At 64.4% G+C, this 22738-nt stretch overlaps 1 protein-coding gene across 5 annotated transcripts in view; it reads right to left on the bottom strand.

Moving 5' to 3' along the window:
• The window catches only part of NFATC1 (nuclear factor of activated T cells 1), a 65623-nt gene extending 43458 nt beyond the window's left edge, over positions 1–22165 (bottom strand). For 4 of the 5 annotated variants that reach the window (XM_068167706.1, XM_068167708.1, XM_068167710.1 and 1 more), the window contains exons 1-3: positions 21939–22165; positions 9469–10666; positions 1999–2158 (exon numbers count right to left, since the gene is read on the bottom strand). In XM_068167706.1, coding sequence (XP_068023807.1) covers positions 1999–2158; positions 9469–10666; positions 21939–22086 — 1506 coding nt within the window. In that variant the 5' untranslated portion in view covers positions 22087–22165. Of the gene's footprint in view, positions 1–1998; positions 2159–9468; positions 10667–17810; positions 17983–21938 lie in introns of those variants that run through there. The other variant, XM_068167707.1, reaches the window with a different exon arrangement.
• Positions 22166–22738: the final 573 nt, after the last annotated feature.

Genomic DNA, 22738 nt, shown 5'->3' with positions numbered 1-22738 from the left:
GCCTGGCACAGGCTGCCCAGGGGGGCTAAGGCTGGGGAGAGCCTGGCACAGGCTGCCCAGGGGGGCTAAGGCTGGGGAGAGCCTGGCACAGGCTGCCCAGGGGGCTAAGGCTGGGGAGAGCCTGGCACAGGCTGCCCAGGGGGCTGAGGCTGGGGAGAGCCTGGCACAGGCTGCCCAGGGGGGCTAAGGCTGGGGAGAGCCTGGCACAGGCTGCCCAGGGGGGCTGAGGAGAGCCTGGCACAGGCTGCCCAGGGGGGCTGTGGGTCTCCATCCCTGGAGGTGCTCAGGGCCAGGCTGGATGAGGCCTGGAGCAGCCTGGGCTGGGGGGAGGCTGAAGATGATCTTGTTCCAACCCCCTGGCAGGGGTGGGTGTCCAGGGCAGGGGTTGGAACTGGATGAGCCTCCAGGTCCCTTCCAAGCCAGCCCATTCCGTGGCTCTGTGACCCTGAGGCTCCCTTCCCCCCAGGGCACTCTCAGATCCTCTGATCACATCCCTGCAGGAGGAACTCAGCTCCTGCCTGGCTCTGCTCAGCTGCACAGAGGAGCAAAACCCTTCAGAGGCCTTTCCCTGCCCAAGCTCCCTGCCTGATGCCAGCAGTGGCCCTGAAGAGCTCTCCTGGCACCCGCTGGGTCAGGCCCTGGCTGCTGCCACGAGTCCTGCCGCTGCTCACCAGGCTGCTGCCTGCACCCCAGGGCTGGATCCCCTCCCAGGCTCCCCTGGCAGCAGCTCCTCAGCCCTACACCAAACATTCCCCAGCCCGTGGCTGCTTTATCTGCCAGATGCACCACTCCCTGCCTGGAAGCATTCCACCTGCCTGCAGAGATGCTTTCCCCACCGGAGCACCTCGGAGCCTGCATCCACCACCAGCTGCTGCCAGCCCTCCCCAGCCAGCCCAAGCCCCCAGCTGCCAGCCTGCTGCCCCCAGCCAGGGCTGCTGGAATGCAGCTCTCCAGCACCACTCCTGGAGGGAAGCAATGGGAGATGGCTCCGGGAGGGGGGTGGCTGCAAGGCCTCCTGCAGGGAATCCCTTTGGACTGTGTTGGATTCACCCTGCCTGCAGCCACCTGGCCCTGGGGGTCCTCCAGCTCAGAGTCCCTGCAGCTTGCTTCAGACAACTCAGAGGTTGGTTTGGGCTGGAAAAGCTCTCTGAGGCCATCCAGGCCAGCACCAGCCCAGCACCAGCACAGACACCAGAGCCTGGCCCCCAGAGCCAAATCCATCACCTCCAAGCTCATCCAGCCCAGCACCAGCACAGCACCAGCACACACCAGACCCTTGCCCCAGGTGCCAAGGCCATCACCATTGCACACCCCCAAGCATGGGGACTCCACCACCTCCTCCCTGGGCAGCCTGTGCCAGTCCCTGACCACTCCTGCAGCCAAGGAATCTTTCCTCATCCCCAGCCTAAGCCTCCCCTGGCACAGTTCCCTGGTCTGAGGCTCATCCCCAGCTGATGATTCACACACTCACAGAGTGGGTTGTGTTGGAAGGGTCCTCAAAGCTCAGCCAGCTCCAGCCCCCTGCCCTGGGCAGGGACCCCTCCCACCAGCCCAGGATGCTCCAGGCCTCATCCAGCCTGGTCCTGAACATCTCCAGGCAGGGCACACCCACAGCCTCCCTGGGCAGCCTGTGCCAGGCTCTCCCCACCCTCACTCTCAAGGATTTCTTCCTCCTCTCCACTCTCAGTCTCCCCTCTGCCAGCTCCAAGCCATTGTCCCTGGGCCTGGCACTCCCAGCCCTTGCCCACAGTCCCTCCCCAGCCCTCCTGGAGCCCTCCAGCTACTGGCAGGCTGCTCCAGAGCCTTCTGCAGGCTGAGCAGCCCCCACTCTGCCAGCCTGTCCCCACAGGGGAGGCTCTCCTCCCTCCGATCACCCTGCTGGTCCTGCTCTAGCAGCTCCACCGCCCTGGTCCCTGCCTTTGAGGGCAGGGGCAGCTCCCCCATGCCTCTGGGGGCCTGGGGAGGCAGGGTGCCGCCCAGGGGCTCTGTGCTCGGTACCTGCACGATGGGGTGGCCCCCAGCTGATGCCTTCACCGCCCCTCTGCTGCCTTCTGTCTCGTAGTGAGCTCTGTGGTGGGACTTGGGCTGCACCTCGATGCGCAGCTCGTAGGGGCCGGAGTGGGAGGGCAGCTGCCAGTCCAGGGCAGGCAGGGATGGGCTGCAAGGGAAAGCAAACCCTGTTAGGAACCCACAGCCAGAGCAGCTCAGCGCCCCCCCCCCCCGCACAGGGACAGAGGAGGGGAGGGGGGCAGAGGACGCAGGGTGGCGCTGCTGGGGTGCCCAAGCTGCAGGGCAGGAGGGGAGGGCACAGCTGGCCAGGACCTCAGGCTCTGGGTTCAGGGAGCAAGAGCAGAGAGAGGCTCTGGGCTTGGCTTTGGCCAGGGACATGGAAGCAATTAATGAACCCAGGACTACTTGATAATGCCAGCCCCATAACTCATGACTGCAAGTCCACAACCAGCTGCCAGCCCCATAACCAGCTGCCAGCCCCATAACCAACTGCTAGTGCCAACCCCATAACCAGCTGCCAGCCCCATAACCAACTGCTAGTGCCAACCCCATAACCAGCTGCCAGCCCCATAACCAACTGCTAGTGCCACCCCCATAACCAGCTGCCAGCCCCATAACCAGCTGCCAGCCCCACAACCAGCTGCTAGGGCCAGGAGGAGGAGCAGAGGGCTGGAGCTGCTCTGCTGTGAGGACAGACTGAGGGAGTTGGGGTTGTGCAGGCTGGAGAGGAGAAGGCTCCAGGGAGACCTTCTGGGGGCTTTGCAGGATCTGCAGCGGGCTCCAAGCAAGCTGGGGAGGGACTTTGGAGGGTGTTGGGGAGGGATATGACTGGGGGGGATGGAGCAGCACTAGAAGTGGGGAGATTGAGATTGGCTGTGAGGAAGAAGTTGTTGCCCATGAGGGTGGTGAGAGCCTGGCACAGGCTGCCCAGGGAGGTGGTGGAAGCCTCCTGCCTGGAGGTGTTTGCAGCCAGGCTGGAGGTGGCTGTGAGCAACCTGCTGTGGTGTGAGGTGTCCCTGCCCATGGCAGGGGGCTGGGCCTGGGTGGTCCTTGGGGTCCCTGCCAGCCCTGGCAGTGCTGGGATGCTCTAATTACCAATACCAACAACTCCCCAGCCAACTCCTCCTGACCCCAGGACTCCTAACAGCCTACTGGTCAAGCCCCAGCCCCTCTCCCGAGCCCCCCGCCCCCAGACATGTGACAGAGCAGCAGGGGCACCAAACCGGGCCCCCTTGGCTGCCAGGAGCCCACCTGCCCAATTAAAGGCTGCTAATTAATGGCACTCTTCCTGCCGGAGGAAGCGGCGGGGCGGGCAGGGGCTGGGGCTGCCAGAGGAGTTTCCTAGCCTGGCTTTATCTCCACCCTGCACCTCATTTCCTGCAGCCTGAGCTGGCCACAGGGAGAGGGTCCCCAGCAAGGGGGCAAGCAGGCCTGCAGGTGAAGCCCAGCAGCATGGGGAGCCCCAAGGCAGCCCAGCCAGGAGCAGGCAGAGGGGACGAGAGGTCAAGAAGAGCAACCAAAGGTCCCCACACAGCCTTCCTATGGCCGTGCTGCCCCCAGGGCTGATCCTCCCCTGCCTGGTGGAAACCTGTCCCCTGCCTGCTGTGCCACCAGGAACCCAAACCCCACAGGCAGCCACGGCTGGGCTGCTGCCAGGGGAGGGTGGGCAGAGGGCAGGAGAGGGCATCCTGCCCCTGGGCTCTGCTCTGCTCAGACCTCACCTCCAAGCCTGCCCCTGGGCTCTGCTCTGCTCAGACCTCACCTCCAACCCTGCCCCTGGGCTCTGCTCTGCTCAGACCTCACCTCCAACCCTGCCCCTGGGCTCTGCTCAGACCTCACCTCCAACCCTGCCCCTGGGCTCTGCTCTGCTCAGACCTCACCTCCAACCCTGCCCCTGGGCTCTGCTCTGTGCAGACCTCACCTCCAATCCTGCCCCTGGGCTCTGCTCTGCTCAGGCCTCACCTCCAACCCTGCCCCTGGGCTCTGCTCTGCTCAGATCTCACCTCCAACCCTGCCCCTGGGCTCTGCTTTGCTCAGACCTCACCTCCAATCCTGCCCCTGGGCTCTGCTCTGCTCAGGCCTCACCTCCAAGCCTGCCTCCAGCTCTGCTGTCCCCAGCAGCAGCAGGACACAGAGCTGCTGCAGAGAGCCCAGAGCAGGCCACAAGGCTGCTGCCAGGGCTGGAGCAGCTCTGCTGGGAGCACAGGCTGAGGGAGCTGGGGCTGTGCAGCCTGCAGAGGATGCTCCAGAGCCTGCTCCAGGGGCACCTCAGAGCTGCTGCCAGCACCTGAAGGCATCCTGCAGGAAGGCTGCAGAGGGACTTGGGCTGAGGGGGGCTGGAGCCAGGCCCAGGGGCAAGGGTTTGGAGCTGAGGCAGAGCAGGCTCAGGCTGCAGCTGAGGAAGAAGTTCTCCAGTGCCAGGCTGCTGAGGCTCTGGCCCAGGCTGCCCAGGGAGGCTGTGGCTGCCTCCTGCCTGGGGGTGCTGCAGGCCAGGCTGGATGAGGCCCTGAGCAGCTGAGCCTGGCTGGGAGCTGTCCCTGGACATGGAGGGGAGCTTGGAGGAGAGGAGCTCTGAGCTCCCTTCCATCCCAAGCCATTCCCTGGCCTCCACCAACCAGAGCTCCCTGTGCCACCAGCCAGCCTGGCAGCCCCCAGAGCAGAAGTGCCTCAGGAGGAGCATGGCTGGGACTGGGTGCCCTGCACTGAACTCCTTCAGGAGCCACACCAGGGCTGCTGAAGCTTCCCCCAGCTGCCAGCCTGCCCTGCTCCAGCTGTGCTCCAGCTGTTCTGCAGGAGCAAAGAGGGCTGCAGCTATTTGTTATTCCTGACCTGTGCCTCACACCCCAGCTGCTGCCTGCCTGCCACCCACCCTTGAGCTGCTTCCTGGGAGAGCAACCCCCAGGGCTCTGCCCCCACCAGCCTGCCTGTGGGCAGGGAAAAGCAAACCTCCCTGCTTCCCATTCCACCTCTGAGCTGCTCTGGGCAGGGTTTTTGCTCCCCTTTCCCCCTTTCTTTGCACATTTCCTGTCTGAGAGTTGAGCAATCTGGCTGGGAGCTGCTCCCAGAGCTGCTGTGTCCCACCCCAGGCTTGGCTGCCTTCTGCTGGCCTGCAGCAGGGCTGGAGCTGCTCCCAGACAACAGCTCCTCATCCCAAGAATCCACAGCCAGGCCTGGGATTGCCTCTGAGCAGGGCAGGAACTCCTCACAGAGAACAACTCTCCATCCCTAAATTCCACATCCAGGCCTGGGATTGCCTCTGGAATTCTGCATCTGGGGGCTGAGAGAACAGAGCAGACACTGCTGCTGAGGGCATGGAGAGACAAGTGGCTGGGGTGGCTTCCCTGCTCCCAGAGTGCCTTGGAGACCACAGAGTCATGGAATGGGTTGGGATGGAAGGGACCTTGAAGATCATCCAGTGCCAGCCCTCCTGCCATGGGCAGGGACACCTCCCACCAGACCTCATCCATCCTGGCCTTGAATGCATCCAGGGAGGAGGCATCCCCAGCCCCCTGGGTTTAGCCCCACGTGGTGCCCAAGGCACTGGAGCAGGGAGGTCATGAGCAAGATGGTGACAGGGGGGTCAGAGTGACCTGAAGAACAGCAGGGGAAAGCGTGGGGAGGACCACATCCCCCCAGCAGAAATCAGCTCCCTGGGAGAGGCTCCAGGCAGCCTTCAGCATTACAGTCCAACCCCCAACACCACCCAGAGCAAGCAAGCAAGCAAGCAAGCAAGACACCAAGCAAGCAAGCAAGCAACCAACCAACCAAGCCACCAAGCAAGCAAGCAAGCAAGCAACTGACCAAGCAAGCAAGCAAGCAAGCCACCAAGCAAGCCACCAAGCAAGCAAGCAAGCAAGCAACTGACCAACCAAGCAAGCAAGCAAGCAACCAAGCCACCAAGCAAGCCACCAACTAACCAAGCAATCAACCAAGCCACCAATCAAAAAAGCCATCAACCAAGCCACCAAGCAAGCAAGCAGCTGAGCCCCAGGCAGCCAAAGGACATCTAAACCATCCAAAGAACGCCCAAAGAAAGACCCAAAGAAACCAACCAACCAAACCCCAAGGTCAAGAGCACCTGGCAGGTCCCAGCTCCACAGAAAGAAGGAGAAAAGACAAAAGCAGTCTTTAAAATGCCAGTTTGGAAGCAATCCCAAGGCTTGCGGCCTGGATGCCCAACTCTGGCACCCTTGAGTCCAGAGCTGTCACTCACAGAAGTGGGACCCCAAGGAAACACCAAAAAAGCCCTGACCAAGCCCAGGAGGCAAATGTCCTCCTGCAAGGGGTGGGCAGTGCCAGCCACACCTGCTCTGGGGGCAAGCTGTGACCTCCAGCCCTCTGCCTGTGAGGGCAAGAGGATGCAGGGATGTTGCAAGGGAGGCTGCAGCTTGAGCAGATGTGGCCTCCACCGGTTCAGGAACCCAAACTGGTCAAGAAGACAGCAGGCAGCTGTCAAAAGCCACCAGGCTCTGGGTGTCTGTCCCTGGAGGCTGCTCTCTGGCTGGTAGACCTCTTGCATGCCATACACACAACCACCAAACCCAGCCCCAGCTCGTCCCCCACTGCAAGAGCTGGAGGCCAGCTCAGGCTCCTTGGACTCAGCTGGGAGCACCTGGCCAAGCTTCACTCCTCCAAGAGCAAGAAACTGTCTGGAGGAACCTGCAGGCTGAAGAGGAGGCCACCAGAGCCTCCAGCTTCTGGTGCCACACAGGGTGGTTTGGGATGTGCTCAGGGGCAGGTAAGAAAGGAAGATGGGACTTGGTCCAGTGGCCATGGAGGTGTTGGGGGGAGGACTGGAGCTGATGATGCAAGAGGTCTCTTCCAACCTTGATGATTCTATGGCCTGGTGGCCATGGAGGGGCTGGGTAGAAGGTTGGAGCTGATGATCTGAGAGGTCTTTTCCAGCCTTAGTGGTTCTATAAGAGCTCAAGAGCTATGCATGGGCCCAGGGCTGCCCTGGAGAGCCCAAGGACTGGGAAGAGTCTCCAAGCTCAGCATCATTGCAAGAAACCAGGAGAATCAGGAGCAAGGCTGGGCTCCTGTGAAGGTGGCCATGAATCCCTTGCTCTGGGACTTGTTTGGGTTGGAAGAGCCCTCCAAGATCATCCAGTCCAACCAAGTCCAACCAACCCCACCATGGCCACCAAACCATGGCCCCAAGTGCCATGGCCATCACCTCTGAGCTCATCCAGCCCAACACCAACCCAACCCCACCATGGTCACCAAACCATGGCCCCAGGTGCCATGGCCACAGGTTCCTTGAACAGCTCCAGGGATGGGGACTCCACCACCCCCCTGGGCAGCCTCTGCCAGTCCCTGACCACTCCTGCAGCAAAGAAATTTCTCCTCCTCTGCAACCTCAACCTCCCCTGGTGCAGCTTGAGGCCATTTCCTCTCCTTTTATCACTTGTTATTAGGAAGAGCCCAACCCCCAGCTGGCTCCAGCCTCCCCTCAGGGAGCTGCAGAGAGCAAGGAGGTCTCCCTCAGCCTCCTCTCCTCCACACTGCACACCCCCAGCTCCCTCAGCTGCTCCTCCCCAGCCCTGCTCTCCAGACCCTTCCCCAGCCTGGTTGCCCTTCCCTGGCCCTACTCCAGCCCTCGGTGTCCTCCTGGGAGCGAGGAGCAGGCTGAGCTTTGCTCACAACACACGGGAGCCATCACTTCTGCCAGCAGCACCACCCAGCCAGCCGCCTCCCCCCCAGGCTGCTGTCCACCCTCCGGCCCCAGGGAGGGAGGTGGCTCCTGGCCAGGGGCTGTTGTGTCCCCACAGAGGTGGGGACGCAGGAGCAGGAGAGAAAGGCCTGGGGGATTTTTCCAGGGCATGCTGGCTGCTGATGGAATTTGTCCCACCGAGGCAGGAAGAGGCAGAGCAGGCAACCAGCTCTGCTTATCTCCAGCTGGTGGCCGGAGGGAGGCTCTGGAGCTGTCTGCTGGAAGCCAACCCTGCAGCCCTCCCGTTTGAAGGGGAGCAGATGTGTGACAGGACAGGAAGGGAAACAAAGGACCCCAGCTCTGCCGTGACAGATCCTGCCCCAGCCGGGGGGAGAGGGAGGGGTGGGGAAGGGCTCACAACAACATCGCTGCCCCTGGGAGGGTCCTGACCCTGCTGACGTCCCTGCCCAGCGCCTCCCCGTGGAGCACCCCAGGGGTGCCGTGCCTGGCAGGAAGCATGGCCCTGCCCCTCTGGCTGGCAACCACCCTCTCAGCAATCACCCTGCAGGGGGGTCAGCTTCCCACCAGCCCCCCCAGCACCAGGGATGACATCAGGTGGAAACACCTTGAGAGCCAGGAAACAGCTTTGCACCAGCCCCAGACAGTGGAAAAAACCCAAAACACTGAGGGGAAAAAGAGAGGCACAGGAGGGGGGTGGGGGGTGTGGTGCTGGGGCTTGGGCTCTGCACCTCTGCTCTTTGGCTGAGACTGGGCACTATGCTGGTGAGCCTGGCACAGCTGGCACTGCACTGGGGCTGCTGAGCTGACCCTTCCCAAGGCTCTGCTCATGACACCACAGGTTGGGATGAGTGGATGAGAAGATGTGGTGAGAAGCAGAGGCAGGAAGGGGAAGGATCACAGAGCAGAGGATGTTAGGGGTTGGAAGGGACCTCTGGAGGTCTTCCAGTGCCAGCCCCCTGCCAGAGCAGGAGCAGAGAATCCACACAGAACACATCCAGACAGGGCTGGGAAGGCTCCAGAGAAGGAGGCTTCACAACCTCTCTGGGCAGCCTGCTCCAGGCCTCTGGGAGCCTCACAGCGAAGCAGGAGGAGAAGCAATCAAGCAGTGGAGATAGACTCAAAGACCTTAAGAGTTGTTGAACTTGGAGGAGCCTTAGGGGTGACCTCATCACTCTCCACAACTACCTGAAAGGAAGCTGTAGTCAGGTGAGGGCCAGGCTCTGCTCCCAGGCAACTTGTGACAGCAGGAGAGGGCATGGCCTGAAGCTGTGCCAGGGGGAGCTTAGGTTGGATGTTAAGAAGCAGCTCCTCACAGAACGGGGAATCAGACACTGGGATGGACTGCCCAGGGGGGTGGTGGAGTCACCATCCCTGGGGCGGCTTTAGGAAAAGCTTGGCTTTGCATTTGGTGGCCATGGTTTAGCTGATGTGGTGGTGCTGGGTCACAGGCTGGGCTTGATGACCACAGAGGTCTTTTCCAGCCTCAGTAACGCTATGGTTATGTGCTTGGAAGATTCTATGCTTGGGTAAGGTCAGACTGGATGTGAGGAAGAAATTGCTGCCCATGAGGGTGGTGAGAGCCTGGCACAGGCTGCCCAGGGAGGTGGTGGAAGCCTCCTGCCTGGAGGTGTTTGCAGCCAGGCTGGATGTGGCTGTGAGTAACCTGCTGTGGTGTGAGGTGTCCCTGCCCATGGCAGGGGGTTGGGACTGGCTGAGCCTTGGGGTCCCTTCCAGCCCTGGCAGTGCTGTGGCTCCGTGACTGGAGCCACCCCAGCGCTGCTCACCTCACGTAGGACGCCGGGGACAGCGCCTTGGGCTTGGCCCACTGGTAGGGATGCTGGGGCACGGCCAGGTACTGCTCGCAGAAGTTGCCTTTCCTGATGTGCTGGAAGCCAGAGAAGTCTTCGGGGGAGAGGTCCGCGACGGGCGAGGCGGCGGCGGCTGCCTGGTGCTCCTCGGCCGCCGGCTCCGCCTTGAGAGCCAGCCCGGGGCCGTGCTCCACGCTGGGGCCGTGCTCCACGCCGGGGCCGTGCTCCATGCTGGGGCCGTGCTCCAGAGCCGTCCTCCTGGCCTTGATGGGGATGCCGTCGCCCATGTCCAGGGTGCTGTCGGTGGTGAGGGCGTTGATGGCCGCCACGATGGCCGAGCTGGCGTAGTGGCCGCCGCCCGCCCCCAGCCAGGTGTCGTCCGTGACGCTGACCCGCGGCGAGCCCTGCGGCGACGGCGTGGGCGAGCGGTGCGGCGAGAAGGAAGCCTGGCGCCCGTTCAGCCCCAGCTTCCTCTTGTGGCAGGGGGAGGGCGGCCGGGAGCAGCCCCTCGCCCCAAGCCAGCTCTCCTCCGTCACGCTGGTGCGGGGCGAGGCGCAGGGCGAGTGCCGCGGGGAGCCCAGCAGCCCGCAGGCGGCCATGCCCCGCGGGTATCCTTCCCCCTCCGCATCCGTGGTCTTGGGCGAGACGCAGGGCGACTGCCAAGGGGAGGTCTGCGGCGAGGCGTAGGGATAGGAGTAGTTGGACTCGTAGGAGGAGGCTTCGGAGTTGCAGCTGCGGGAGGAGAGGCTGCTGGCGGGGCTGAGGCAGGAGGGGTCCCGGTAGGCTTCCATGCTGGGCAGGTGCAGGGTGGCGGTGGAGGGCGAGCGCTTGGCGCCGGGCAGCGCCTCCTCCGCCGCCTCCTCCTGGAAGAAGTGGCTGCCGCCGGCGCCCTGGTGCAGCCCCAGGTAGGAGGTGATCTCGATCCGGGGACTCTCCAGCGCCGGGGGGGCGCCATTCGGCCTGGCCGCGGGGGGCGGCGGCAGGTAGTAGTCGGAGGCTCCGCCGCCGCCCTCCAGGTGTCCTCCGTAGCCCGAGGGGTGAGCAGCAGAGGAGGGCACCGCGGAGATGAGAGGGTTGGGCGTCTGCAGGCCGTGGCACGGGGCAGGCAGCGAGGGGTGCGAGACGGGCAGGGGCAGCCCGGTGCCCACGTTGGCCGGGGGGTAGCCATAGTGCTCTGCAAGGCAAACACAGAGAGAGCAGGGGTGAGACTGAGCTGCACCCAGAGAGCCCCCGGGGGAGACTGAGCTGGACTCAGAGAGCCCCAGAGCGACACAGAGAGAGCCTGTGCCGGAGCCTCATCAGCCTGGCACTGAATAACTTCTTCCTCAGCTGCAGCCTGAGCCTGCTCTGTCTCAGCTCCAAACTATTGCCCCTGGGCCTGGCTCCAGCCCCCCTCAGCCAAAGTCCCTCTGCAGCCTTCCTGCAGGATGCCCTCAGGTGCTGGCAGCAGCTCTGAGGTGCCCCTGGAGCCTTCTCCTCTGCAGGCTGCACAGCCCCAGCTCCCTCAGCCTGTGCTCCCAGCAGAGCTGCTCCAGCCCTGGCAGCAGCCTTGTGGCCTGCTCTGGGCTCTCTGCAGCAGCTCTGTGGCCTGCTGCTGGGGACAGCAGAGCTGGAGGCAAGGCTGGAGGTGAGGTCTGAGCAGAGCAGAGCCCAGGGGCAGGATCCCCTCTCCTGCCCTCTGCCCACACTGCTCTGGCTGCAGCCCAGCACACAGCAGCCCTCAGGCTGCAGGAGGATCCTAGAATGATTTGGGTTGGAAGGAACCTTCAAGCCCATCCAGTTCCAAGCCCCTGCCGTGGGCAGGGACAGCTCCCACCAACCCAGGCTGCTCCAGGCCTCACCCAGCCTGGCCTTGAGCACCCCCAGGGATGAAGATCCACAGCCTCCCTGTGCAGCCTGTGCCAGTGTCTCACCACCCTCACTCTCAAGAATTCCTTGCTGCTCTCCAGTCCCAACCTGCCCTCTCCCAGCTCCAGGCCTTTCCTCTCATCCTGGCACTACAAAAACCCTTCCCCAGGACTATTTCAAGCCCTCCAAGCTCAGCAAGCCCAGAGCCTGCAGAGGGTGCTCCGGGGATGTGCTTTTAGCAAGGCAGCTTCCTTCCCCCCTGGAAAGCTGCAGCACACCGTAACCTCACCCAAATACAAGACACTCCCCCAGAGAACCCAGGAGAGACAATAAAAGAGTAAAAAGAAAGCCCAGAAGAGAAGTGGAGTCAGAGTGCAGCAAGGCCCAGGGCTGGCTGCGTCCTGCTGGAGGAATTACTCTCAGCCCAGATTTCCATTACAGCAACTTTCCAACTGGTTCCAGTTAACGAGGAGCCAGGAACCAGACACAGCTCCCGACCTGCTGCTCTGCTTTCTGGGACCACTTAGCCTGCAGCCCAGCTGGCAGAGGCCAGGTGAGGGATCTGAAGGCAGCTCCAGTGCAGCTGCAGCTCCAGGCAGGGCTCTGCCCTCCCCACCGCATGGCTCCGGCTGCACAGAGGCGGTGGCAGCAGGGGGGCACGCTCGGGGGGAAGGGGCAGGGAGCATACAGTCAGGCTTGTGCCAGGGAAGGAGCTGCCCGCTGTGTGCCTCCAGCCCTGCTGCACTACGGGAACCAGCACACCACAGCTCTCTGTAGGAAACCAGAGAATGGGAAGGGTTGGAAGGGACCTCTGGAGATCCTCCAGCCCGAGCCCCCTGCCGGAGCAGGGCACCTGGGGCAGGGCACACAGAACACAGCCAGGTTGAGGCTAGAAGCTCTCCAGAAGAAGAGACTCCACAGCCTCTCTGGGCAGCCTGCCCCAGGGCTCCAGCAGCCTCAGTGAAGCTTTCTCTGGTGTTGAGGTAGGACTTCCTCACTGCTGGGCTGCTGAAGGGACACCTCCAGCTCTGCTCCCCCATGCCAGGGCTGCAGCTTTCTGTCTTTGCCACTCTGGAGGGCCACAGGCCAGGAGCTGGGCAGCCCTCAGCCAAGGGCAACCATGTGGCTCTGGTGTTCTGAGCAGTGGAGGGGCCAGGAGCCATCCACTCTGTGCCTTCTGATGTGGAAACACAGAATGGTTTGGGGTGGAGAAGCCCTCTGAGATCCAACCACTGACCTAACCCCACCGTGGGGACATTGTCCCCAAGGGCCACAGGCTTCTGGAGCATCTCCAGGGTTGGAGACTCCAGCACCTGCCTGGGCAGCCTGTGCCAGAGCCTGCTGCAGGGACACCACAAGCACCCATGGCCATGGCCATGGCCCCCCAGTGCCACCACCTCTTGTCTGGCTGGGGATAGGGCAAGGGCAAGGTCCTGCAGCTGGCTCAGGGCAATGCCAGGCACCAACACAGGCTGGGCAGGGACTGGCTGGAGAGCAGCCCTGGAGAAAAGGCCTTGGGGGTGCTGGGGGAGGAGAAGCTCAGCAGGAGCCAGCAGTGAGCACTTGCAGCCCAGAGAGCCAAGCAGAGCCTGGGCTGCAGCAAGAGAAGTGTGGCCAGCAGGGCCAGGGAGGGGACTCTGCCCCACTGCTCCACTCTGCTGAGACCACAGCTGGAGCTCTGGGGCCAGCTCTGTGCCAGGAAGGCACTGGAGGTGCTGGAAGGTGTCCAGAGAAGGGCCAGGAGGAGGAGCAGAGGGCTGGAGCTGCTCTGCTGTGAGGACAGACTGAGGGAGCTGGGGTTGTGCAGGCTGGAGAGGAGAAGGCTCCAGGGAGACCTAATTGTGGCCTTCCAGGATCTGCAGGGAGCTGCAAGAAAGCTGGGGAGGGACTTTTGAGGGTGTTGGGTAGGGATAGGAGCAGGGGGAATGGATCCAAGCTGGAGGAGGGGAGAGTTAGATTAGAGCTCAGGAAGTTGTTGCCCATGAGGGTGGTGAGAGCCTGGCACAGGTTGCCCAGGGAGGTGGTGGAAGCCTCCTGCCTGGAGGTGTTTGCAGCCAGGCTGGAGGTGGCTGTGAGCAACCTGCTTGGTGTGAGGTGTCCCTGCCCATGGCAGGGGGTTGGCACTGGCTGAGCCTTGAGCTCCCTTCCAGCCCTGGCAGTGCTGGGATTCTATGGCAAGCTGGAGAAGCCACTGGTCCCCCCAACACACCCTGCTGCCCAGCTGCCCTGCAGATGCCAGGGAGCCTCTGGGTGCTGCTCACCCAGCAGCTCCTCTCCTGCTCACCCAGCAGCTCCTCTCCTGCTCTTGTTTGCCAGCAGCTCAGCCCTCTCTGGTGCCACCCTGGCCGTGATCCCCTTTCCGATGCCAACCCCTCCAGGGCAAACTGGGGAACAATGGAGGTGCTGTCAGAGCTCCACGCCGGCTCTGCCAGGCTCTGTGCCCGGCCAGGAAGGGTGAGCAGCACCTTCTAAGCCTCACTCTGCACCCTGCCCTCGCAGACCTGCCTGCTGTGGGCAGCGGGTGCCAGGGCAGAGTGGCAGGGATGAAGCAGGGGCACCGGGAACAGCTTCCCGCTGCAGCCCAGCCCCGGGGCAGGGCAGGAGCTGCGGAGGCAGCACATGGAAAATGCTGCTGCGGGGCGGCACGGCGCTGCCCGGGGCGGGGCGGGGGGGGGGGCGGATCAGCCTTCCCTCCTTCCAAAATTAGCCCCCTGTGGTGGCTGCCCTGCCACATGGCCATGCCACTCAGCCTCCCCACAGCCACCACAGCTTCCCTCTCGCTCTTCAGGGGAACAGAAAGCCACCCCCGGGGTGGCACGGCCCTGGTGAGCACGGAGAGGGGACCCGAGCGATGCCTCCAGGCAGCCTCCAGCCCTTTCACCACCTCCTCCAGCTCCGGAGGGAGGTGATGCCCTTGGCACTGCCCTGCTGCCCAGACCCTGCCCACAGCCTCTTGGCCTGGCATTTGTGTAAATGCCACTGGTGCCATGGCATAGCTGGGCACCACAGACAGCTGAACACCCTGGGCTCCACAGGCTGCCCCAGCCCTGTGCCCACCGGGTGGGCTTTGCAGAGAGGGTGGTGCCAGTGGAACCAGGGCCTGCAGATCTTAAGCAACTCAGTCAGCCCAGCAGGGACAACTGGCACCAGTGAGAGGGGCACTGGGGACCCAGCAGCCCTCTGCAAGCTCCCCACGAGGGTGAAACTCAGGGGCTGGAGCTTGCTGCAGATCTGCAGCCCAGGCCCAAGAGGCAGTAAAAGGCTCAGCCCGGCCTGGAAACCCCAGGGGTGTTTTGGTTTTAATTAGTAATTAAGAGAGAGCCCCAAAAGCTCCAAGCAACAGGTCCCCTATCCCTGCCCCCCCAATGCAGGTGGCAAGGGCCTCTTGTAGAGCCACGATGCAGGTTTCTAGGAGGTCAGCTTTCAAAGGGCCAAGAAAGAAACCCAAGCAATGTGTGCCACAGCTGCTCCCAGCACAGCTCCCAGCGCTTAGGAGCACCAGGGCAAGACCCAAAGCCTTCCAAAGACACTCAGCTGGATCTGCAGGCAGAGGGCCAGAAGCCAGCCCAGCAAACAGAGGAGCCCCAAAGCCAGGAGCAGGAGCAGGACCAAGGAGGGGCTGTGAGCTCAACCCCACCAACCCCAGCTACTGAGACAGCACTTTCTGCCCCAGAGCTTCTGGGCTCACCAGTCACAGAGTGCCAGGGGCTGGAAAAGACCTCCAGAGATCATCCAGTCCGACCCTACTGCCAGAGCAGCTCACCCAGGAACACGTCCAGGTGGGTTTGGAATATCTCCAGAAAGGGAAACCACACACACACACACACACACCCCGGGCACAGCCTGCTCCAAGCTCATCAGCTGCACCCTGGCAGCACCCAGAAGGTGCTGCTGTTCCTCACCAGGGTGCAGCAAGTCACCCAGCAACAAAGTGCCAGCCCTGAGGGGCAGGAGGTGGGGTGGGCTGCAGGGGCAGGGACCTGCACCACACAGCACAGCTGCTGGGGGCATTGCTCCTGCCTGTGGTCTGGAATGGTTCACAGATTGGTAGAATTGAGGTCATGTCCCCCAAAACCTCAGTCACATATGGTTATTTAAGTCGGGTTTCACGTGGTGAAACACTGACCCTGCCTGCCCAGGGAGGGGGTGGATGCCCCATCCCTGGAAACACTCAAGGTCAGGTTGGGCCAGGCTCTGAGGAGCTGATCAAGCTGAAGATACCTCTGCTGACTGCAGGGTACTTGGACTCAGATGACCTTAAAAGGTCCCTTCCAACCCCAGCTGTGATTCTGTGGAGGCAACGCTTGATGATGGAGCCACTGCCACCACCCTCACCCACAGAGGACCTCCCCTCACCAAGGCACCTCCCTCAGAGCTCTGGACCCCTGCAGCCAAACCCCAGCACCAGGACCTCCCCTCACCAAGGCACCTCCCTCAGAGCTCTGGACCCCTGCAGCCAAACACAGAGCTCCCCAGGACCTCCCCTCACCAAGGCACCTCCCTCAGAGCTCTGAACCCCTGCAGCCAAACACAGAGCTCCCCAGGACCTCCCCTCACCAAGGCACCTCCCTCAGAGCTCTGAACCCCTGCAGCCAAACACAGAGCTCCCCAGGACCTCCCCTCACCAAGGCACCTCCCTTAGGGCTCAGAACCCCTGCAGCCAAACCCCAGCGTCAGGACCTCCCCTCACCAAGGCACCTCCCTTAGGGCTCAGAACCCCTGCAGCCAAACCCCAGCGTCAGGACCTCCCCTCACCAAGGCACCTCCCTTAGGGCTCAGAACCCCTGCAGCCAAACCCCAGCGTCAGGACCTCCCCTCACCAAGGCACCTCCCTTAGGGCTCAGAACCCCTGCAGCCAAACCCCAGCGTCAGGACCTCCCCTCACCAAGGCACCTCCCTTAGGGCTCAGAACCCCTGCAGCCAAACCCCAGCGTCAGGACCTCCCCTCACCAAGGCACCTCCCTTAGGGCTCAGAACCCCTGCAGCCAAACCCCAGCGTCAGGACCTCCCCTCACCAAGGCACCTCCCTTAGGGCTCAGAACCCCTGCAGCCAAACCCCAGCGTCAGGACCTCCCCTCACCAAGGCACCTCCCTTAGGGCTCTGAACCCCTGCAGCCAAACCCCAGCACCAGGCAGGGCAGCGCAGCTCTCTGCAAGGCTTCTCCCCCAGCAACCCCCCAGGCCGGGGTGTAAGTAGGACATGAAACTGGACCCCTTGGTTGGTGGATCACATCTCCACAGCTTACATTTCACCGGGGGGACAACGCAAACAGGCTCCTCTTTGTCTCTTCCCCTCTGGTTCACTTCACAGAGCAAAGGTTTGAGTCCTTGCTGCTGCTGCTGCTGCTAATGGGTCTGACCCCAGCGGGACCTGGGCACCACCAGCTGCTGCTCGGCTGCCGGGCAGGGGAATGCTGAGCGCCGGCATCTCTCCAGCAGCTGGGGGACAGCTCACATGGTGAAGATGAAGCCACCTCCCGCTCTGTGTTTCAATTCACCCTTTCCCAAGCTGCCTGTTGGAGCTGGGGACTTCCCTCACTGCCACCTGGACACTCAGTTTGCCGAGGCCACTCCCCAGGTGCCCAAAGCTTGGGGTGAAGCTCTGCAACATGTTCTTGTTGTGTTTTGATTAAACTAAACCCTGAGAGGCTCCTAACAACAGTTTGGACACTGACTAGTGCTCCAGACAGGATGAGCCAGGGGAGCAGCACACCCTCACTGCACCCTGGCAGGATGAGCTAGGCAGCAAGGGGCTGCAGCAAGGGGCTGGGGTCCCTGCCTCAAGGGAAAGGCAGAAGATGAAGCACGGAGTCGGTGCCAGCCTTACTCTGAGGATGCCTGAAACCATCTGCTCCCAGGGGAGCTTTTTATGGTGAGCAGCTACCAGCAGCCAGCCTCCCACCACGGAACAACTTTCTCTGGGTCAATTCCACGCTTTTTTTGCCTCCTTCTGCCTCAGCTATTGTGAAAAGTGATGAAGACAGGCAGCTGGAGCCAGCACCAGGGCTGGGCACGCCGCGACCCACAGTAAAGCCAGCCCCGTTGGTCTGATTCCTGGGTGACCTCCAAATTAACCCTCAGCCTAACACGCTGCAGCTCACAGTGGGCACACGAGTGGGTTTTGAACTGGCCCAGCCCTGTAACGAGCACGAACCAAAGCCCTGCTGGTCCCCCCGGCGGGTCTGCCGGCGGCGAGGGCTGTGCCAGGGACCCGCAGCCGGAGGGCACAGCCCGGCCGGGCAGGCACCGCGGGGGGCGGGAGGAGCTCGAACAATCCCCAACCTTTGCAAAACCCGAACCCAAGTGCTGCCACGGCAGCGCTTCCCTCCCGCTCGCCTCTTCCCGTCGCGGCGGGGCCGACCCCCGGCCACCCTTTGCCCGGTCCCGAACCGCGCTGCCCCGCGGCGAGCTCCCCGCCGCATCCCCGCCGCCAGCAACCCCCCGGGGGTGCCCCGGCCACCGCCACAGACCTCCTCCTCCTCCTCCGCCGCCCTCATCGCTGTGCTTGAACTCGAAGAGGAAATCAAAGTCAAACTCCTGCTCGGCCTCCACGCCAGTCATGGCTCCCGCCGCCACCTCCGCCGCCCGCCCCGTCCAGCCTGCCCCGTCGCGCCCGAACACCTGCTGCCGCCGGGCCGGGCTGAGCCGAGCCGAGCTCTCCCTGGGCAGCGGCGGCCGCGGCTGCACCTAAGTCCCGACGAGGCACAGGACAGTGGCGGCGGCTGGGGCGGTAACGTGAGCCCGGCCCCGACGGGCGGCCTATCTCGGTGCCACCGCCTCTGGTCCGCCCCGCGCCCTCCTCCTCGCCGCTGTTGATGTTTCCGGGTTGATGCAAACAAGCTCGGTGCCCGCACTCCGCCGCTGCCCCGGGCTCTGCAACTTACTCGCCGAGGGGAAATCCCCCCCCCCCTCGCCCCCCTCGCTTGCCTCCCCTTCCCCCTCTCCGAGCGGGAGGCTCCAGGCACTGGGGAGTGTGTGTGGGGGGGAGCTCCAGCCCCTCGGCTCGCCGTGGGTGGGATGGGGAGGCCGGGGGTAGCCGGGCAGCGGCATCTCCCCAGCGGCCGCCCACGCGAATTAACTGGCACAGGTGCCAGGCCGCCGCCGCAACGAGGGCGGCAGGAGCGGCGCTTCCCACCCCCGGCCCCCGCGGGGTAGGGGGCTCCTCGGCAGGGAGGGGGCTCCTTCGGGACCACCGGCCCGGGCGCCCTTTTGCCTGAGGGCCGCCAGGGCTTCTTTCGAGGGTGTCCCCCCCCGCCTGCACCGCGCCACGTCGGCTTCGCCTTCATTTCTTATTGATTGGCCTTCCACGCAGCACCCACTAGTGCCAGGCGCCACGCGGAGCTCCTTGAAGCCCACCTCGGGACGCCGGCTCTGCCTCGGGGTGCAGGGCACGGAAAGGTCCCCGGGGTGCTGGGCAGTGGGCACGGTGCTCCCCCGGCCTGCCACCTTTCCTGCCTGGTAGGGGTTAAAAATCAACCCGCAGCCAACACGAGACCCTTCGAAGTGAAGCCCGGGCTGCCGGCTTGGAAGGGTCCCCAGGCGCCACCGGGTCCGACCCTTAGCATCACAGAGCTACCAGGGCTGGAAGGGAGCTCAAGGCTCAGCCAGTCCCAACCCCCTTCCATGGGCAGGGACACCTCACACCACAGCAGGTTGCTCACAGCCACATCCAGCCTGGCTGCAAACACCTCCAGGCAGGAGACTTCCACCCTTCCAGGCAACAGCGTGGCCGAAATGAGCTGGCCCCGCACCCTGGCAAAGCTGACTCTGAAACCTGCCCGACGCAGGAGAATCCTCTGCTTCCCCTGGGAGATGATTCCAAACATCGCTCCTCCTGTCCTTCCGTCCCGTTGGCACCGCGGGGCAGGCAGGGCAGCTCCCGCTCCAGCGGCTGTGCTGCCGCTCGCCCCGCAGCTGCCCCGGGCCGGGCTTCCGCGGGTGCGGGGGGTTCGGCGGGGATGGAAAACGCTGCGCTGCCTTTCACGGAACTCAGGGAATACCAATTTTCCAGGCTGCCGGCTCAGCTCTCCGCTGCACCGTGCCAGGAAAACACCGAGGTTGGGTTTTTGTTTCCATCAGAGCCCGGGATGCTTTTTCCTCCCGTCGCCGGGAGCAGCCACACTACGCTCTCGGCTCTGGCAGGAGCCAGCGGGCAGCGGCAGCCCCGAACGGGCACCCCGGGCTGGGCTCTGGCCCCGAGGGGGCGGGGGGAACGCACACTAGATCGGCTTTGGGGCAGAGGTAGAGGGGGCTGCCCTCGGCCCCCTGCTCGCAGCAGCTTCCCCGAAGCGCCGAGGCTGAGTCACCCCAGTGTGCAAAAGGCCTTGGCAGCAGCAGAACCTCTCCGGATGGGGCTGGCCGGGGCTGTGCTCACCCCGGGGTGCCAGAGCAGGCCAGGAGCGACCTGGCTCAGCCTGGAAGAGGGGACAGAGGGACCAGGGACCCACTGGACCCTCGCATGTCCTGCTGTACTCTCGCAGGAGCCACTGCACCCTCACACATCCCACTGCACCCTCGTGGCACCCTCTGTGCCCTCACAGGACCCGCTGTGCCCTCGCATGTGCCACTGCCTGTGGCCTGAGAGCAGAGCCTGGCACCCTGGGCCTACAGCATCTTGCTGTCACCATGCTCAGCCCCCTGCCACCCCTCTGTACCAGGCTGCTGCTGCCTGCTCCCCATCTCCTCCGTGGGGCAGAAGCTCCCTCCCCCTCTAAGCATCCCCTGGCTCTCCCTCCTCGGCCTCTGCCGTGCCTGGCACCTGCGAGCAGGGTGAATTGTCCCAAGCTGTTTGGGGCTGGCTGGGTCTGACGCTGCCATATTGGCAGTGCCAATGGTTGGCACCCTCCTCTCTTGGAGAGGGAGCAGGGAAGTGTGTGCCAGGAGGTAAAACCCAAGCAATGCCACGTGTGAGGACGGAAGAGCAGCGGCGTGCCAGACAGCAACCCAGTTCAAACCAGTGCTGTGAAACTGGGCAGCAGGGAGCAAGGCACCAGCCAGGCCGTCCCTCTGCCACCGGGCACCCACCCACCAGCCCAGCCACACTGCCGGGGGAGCCTCTCCTGGAGTTAACCTGAGCTGTGCTAGCTCTCCTGGCCCAACAACGTGCCCAGCAGATGGGTGATGCAGAAGGGCTGTGCCACCTACCTCCGAGGCACCAAGCTCTGCACCCTGCTGCCACCCACAGCAGAGGAGCAAGGGCCCTGCCACCAGGGCACTCGGCCTGGGCTCCTTCCCAGGCCAGGCTAGGGACAGGATTTGCTTTGATTGTTGTAGGTTGGCACTTAAGGGGCACCTCAAGTCCTGACTCACAGGGCTCCCCGACGTGTTTCCTGGATTGGGTCACGCTTTCTGGCTGGCCTCATTTTCCCAGTCCCTTACAAAAGACATCAACAGGGAGGGAGAAGAGCCTTGGGTGAGGGCTTGGAGACGTCTTACCGGCGGCCCCAGGACCGCCACGGGGAGGAGGGTTTGGCTTTACACAAAGTGACCGTTTCGGGGTCAAACCAGAGGGGCTCCGGCGGTGCCAGCTGCCCCTGGCCCTTCATTTTCACGACTCGGTGCCCCCGAGGCCCGGGGAAACGCCGAGCCCGCAGCCCTAGCAGCTCCGTGCGTGTCAGTGGCGCCTGGGCCAGCTCCATTAAATAAAAACCTAATTAACTCCCATCCAAAAACCTAATTAACTTTCACCCAAAAAGGTGCTTGCGTGCCTCCAAAGCGGCGGAGCCGCCGTCACGGCTTTCGCCTTGGCAGGATCCTGTCAGCTGCGCCGGACCCCCGGGCGGGGGGGGGGGGAGGGAAACATCTGTTAAAAATACATTAAAAAAGAAATACCTTCGAGCCCCGAGCGCCCGGGCACGGCGCTGCCAGCCCGGGGGGGCTGCGAGGGTCTCCCCGCCGGGCACGGCGGTGCCAAGGCTCCATCAGGGAACGGCGAGGCTGGACAAAGCTCGGCCGGTGGGCAGAGCGGTGCCGGGGAACGATGCTCCGGCGGGACAAAAATGTCGCGACTGGCAGGAGGAGGGGGCGCAGCCGGTGCCAGCCTCAAGTCCCAGCCTGCCCTTGTCAGCGGCGAGCCGGGCAGCTGCCCGCGGAGCGCTTCCCGAGCCCTGTGCCCGCCGCCTCTCGCCAAAAAACTTCGCCGCTGTGCGCTTTCCGTGACAGAGGTTACCGCGGGACACCGAAACGAGTCGCGACAGAGCGCCGGGGCCGCGGAGCGAGCGCTGCCCCCCGGAGCCGGGCCGGCGGCGGCGGGGAGCCCACAGCCTCGGCCGGGGCGCAGCCGGAGTTCGGGGGCTCCCCTTTTGCCCAAGGCCTGCAGGGTGCGTTCTGATCTCCCTCCCCCCTTAAACCCAAGCCAGGGCTGAGCAGGGGACCCCCGAGCCGCCTCGCTGCCTTCCGCCCTGCCCGGACCCTTTGGCGCTGGCAGCGGCAGCGGTCACCGGCAGCAGCACCGAAGCGAGAGGCGCAGGAGACACCTATTGGCAAGCGGCCGCCGGCAGAGCTCCGGGCCGCCGCCGCCGCCGGGGAAACACCGGGGGGACACCGGCCCGCCCGTTCGCCCTCCCTCCCTCCCGCCACCCCGCCGCGCCGTCCGTTACCTTCCTCCGCCGACTTCATGGTGCTGCCGAGCGGGCGGGCTCCGAGCTGCGGGGCGGCCGCCGCCGGTCCCTCTCTCCTGCTGGTTGCGTCCCGCGACGACGACGGCGGCGGCGGCGGCGCGGCGGCCGACGGGGCAGCGCTTGGCATCCACCCACCCGGCGGTGCGACGGGAGGGTGCCCGGCGGTGCCGCCGCTACCCAGGCCGCTGCCGGCCCCCTCGGTGTCGTGTCCCCCCCCCCCCACTCCCAGGCTCCCCCTCCTTCTCCGCCTGCCTTCACGCCCCGGGGGCTGGGGCCGCGCCGCCCCCGGCGTGGTAACCGCGCTGGCCGCGGAGGTACCGGAGCTTGCCGCCGCCGCCCCCTCGGGGCCGGGGCATGGAGAGGAGGGAGGGTGTGCGTGGGGACTGCGGGAAGCACTGCCCAGGCCGGGCCGGCGGGCGCTGCCCGGCAGCCGGCGGCGGGACACGGGGGCGGGTGGGTATGCGGAGCGGGGCAGCCTGGCTCTGACGCAGGGCTGCGCGCCCGGCGCCGCCTTTTTAAAGCTGGAAAACACCCCCCCCACCCCCACCCCCACCCCCGCCACCACCTCCCTCCCTTCCCCTCCCTCCCTTCCCCTCCCGGGCCCTCTCCCCGCCCCGGCCCCGTGATGTCAGCCGGGCCCCGCGGCCAGCGGGAGGCGGGCACCCGGCGGGGCACCGGCGGGCACCGACGGGTCCCTGCCGCCCTCTCCTCCACGTGGGGCACGGTGCCCGCCGCCCCCACCGCCGCTCCCCTTGCGAAGGGGAGGTGGGGAGACGGGG

Source organism: Melanerpes formicivorus, unplaced genomic scaffold, assembly GCF_026170545.1.
Source record: "Melanerpes formicivorus ecotype bairdi unplaced genomic scaffold, bMelFor1.0.p_v2 SCAF_122, whole genome shotgun sequence".
In the NCBI taxonomy this organism is placed as follows: domain Eukaryota; kingdom Metazoa; phylum Chordata; class Aves; order Piciformes; family Picidae; genus Melanerpes; species Melanerpes formicivorus.
The sequence above is the reverse complement of the archived record's forward strand: the minus strand, read 5'-3'. Positions and strand labels throughout refer to the sequence as shown.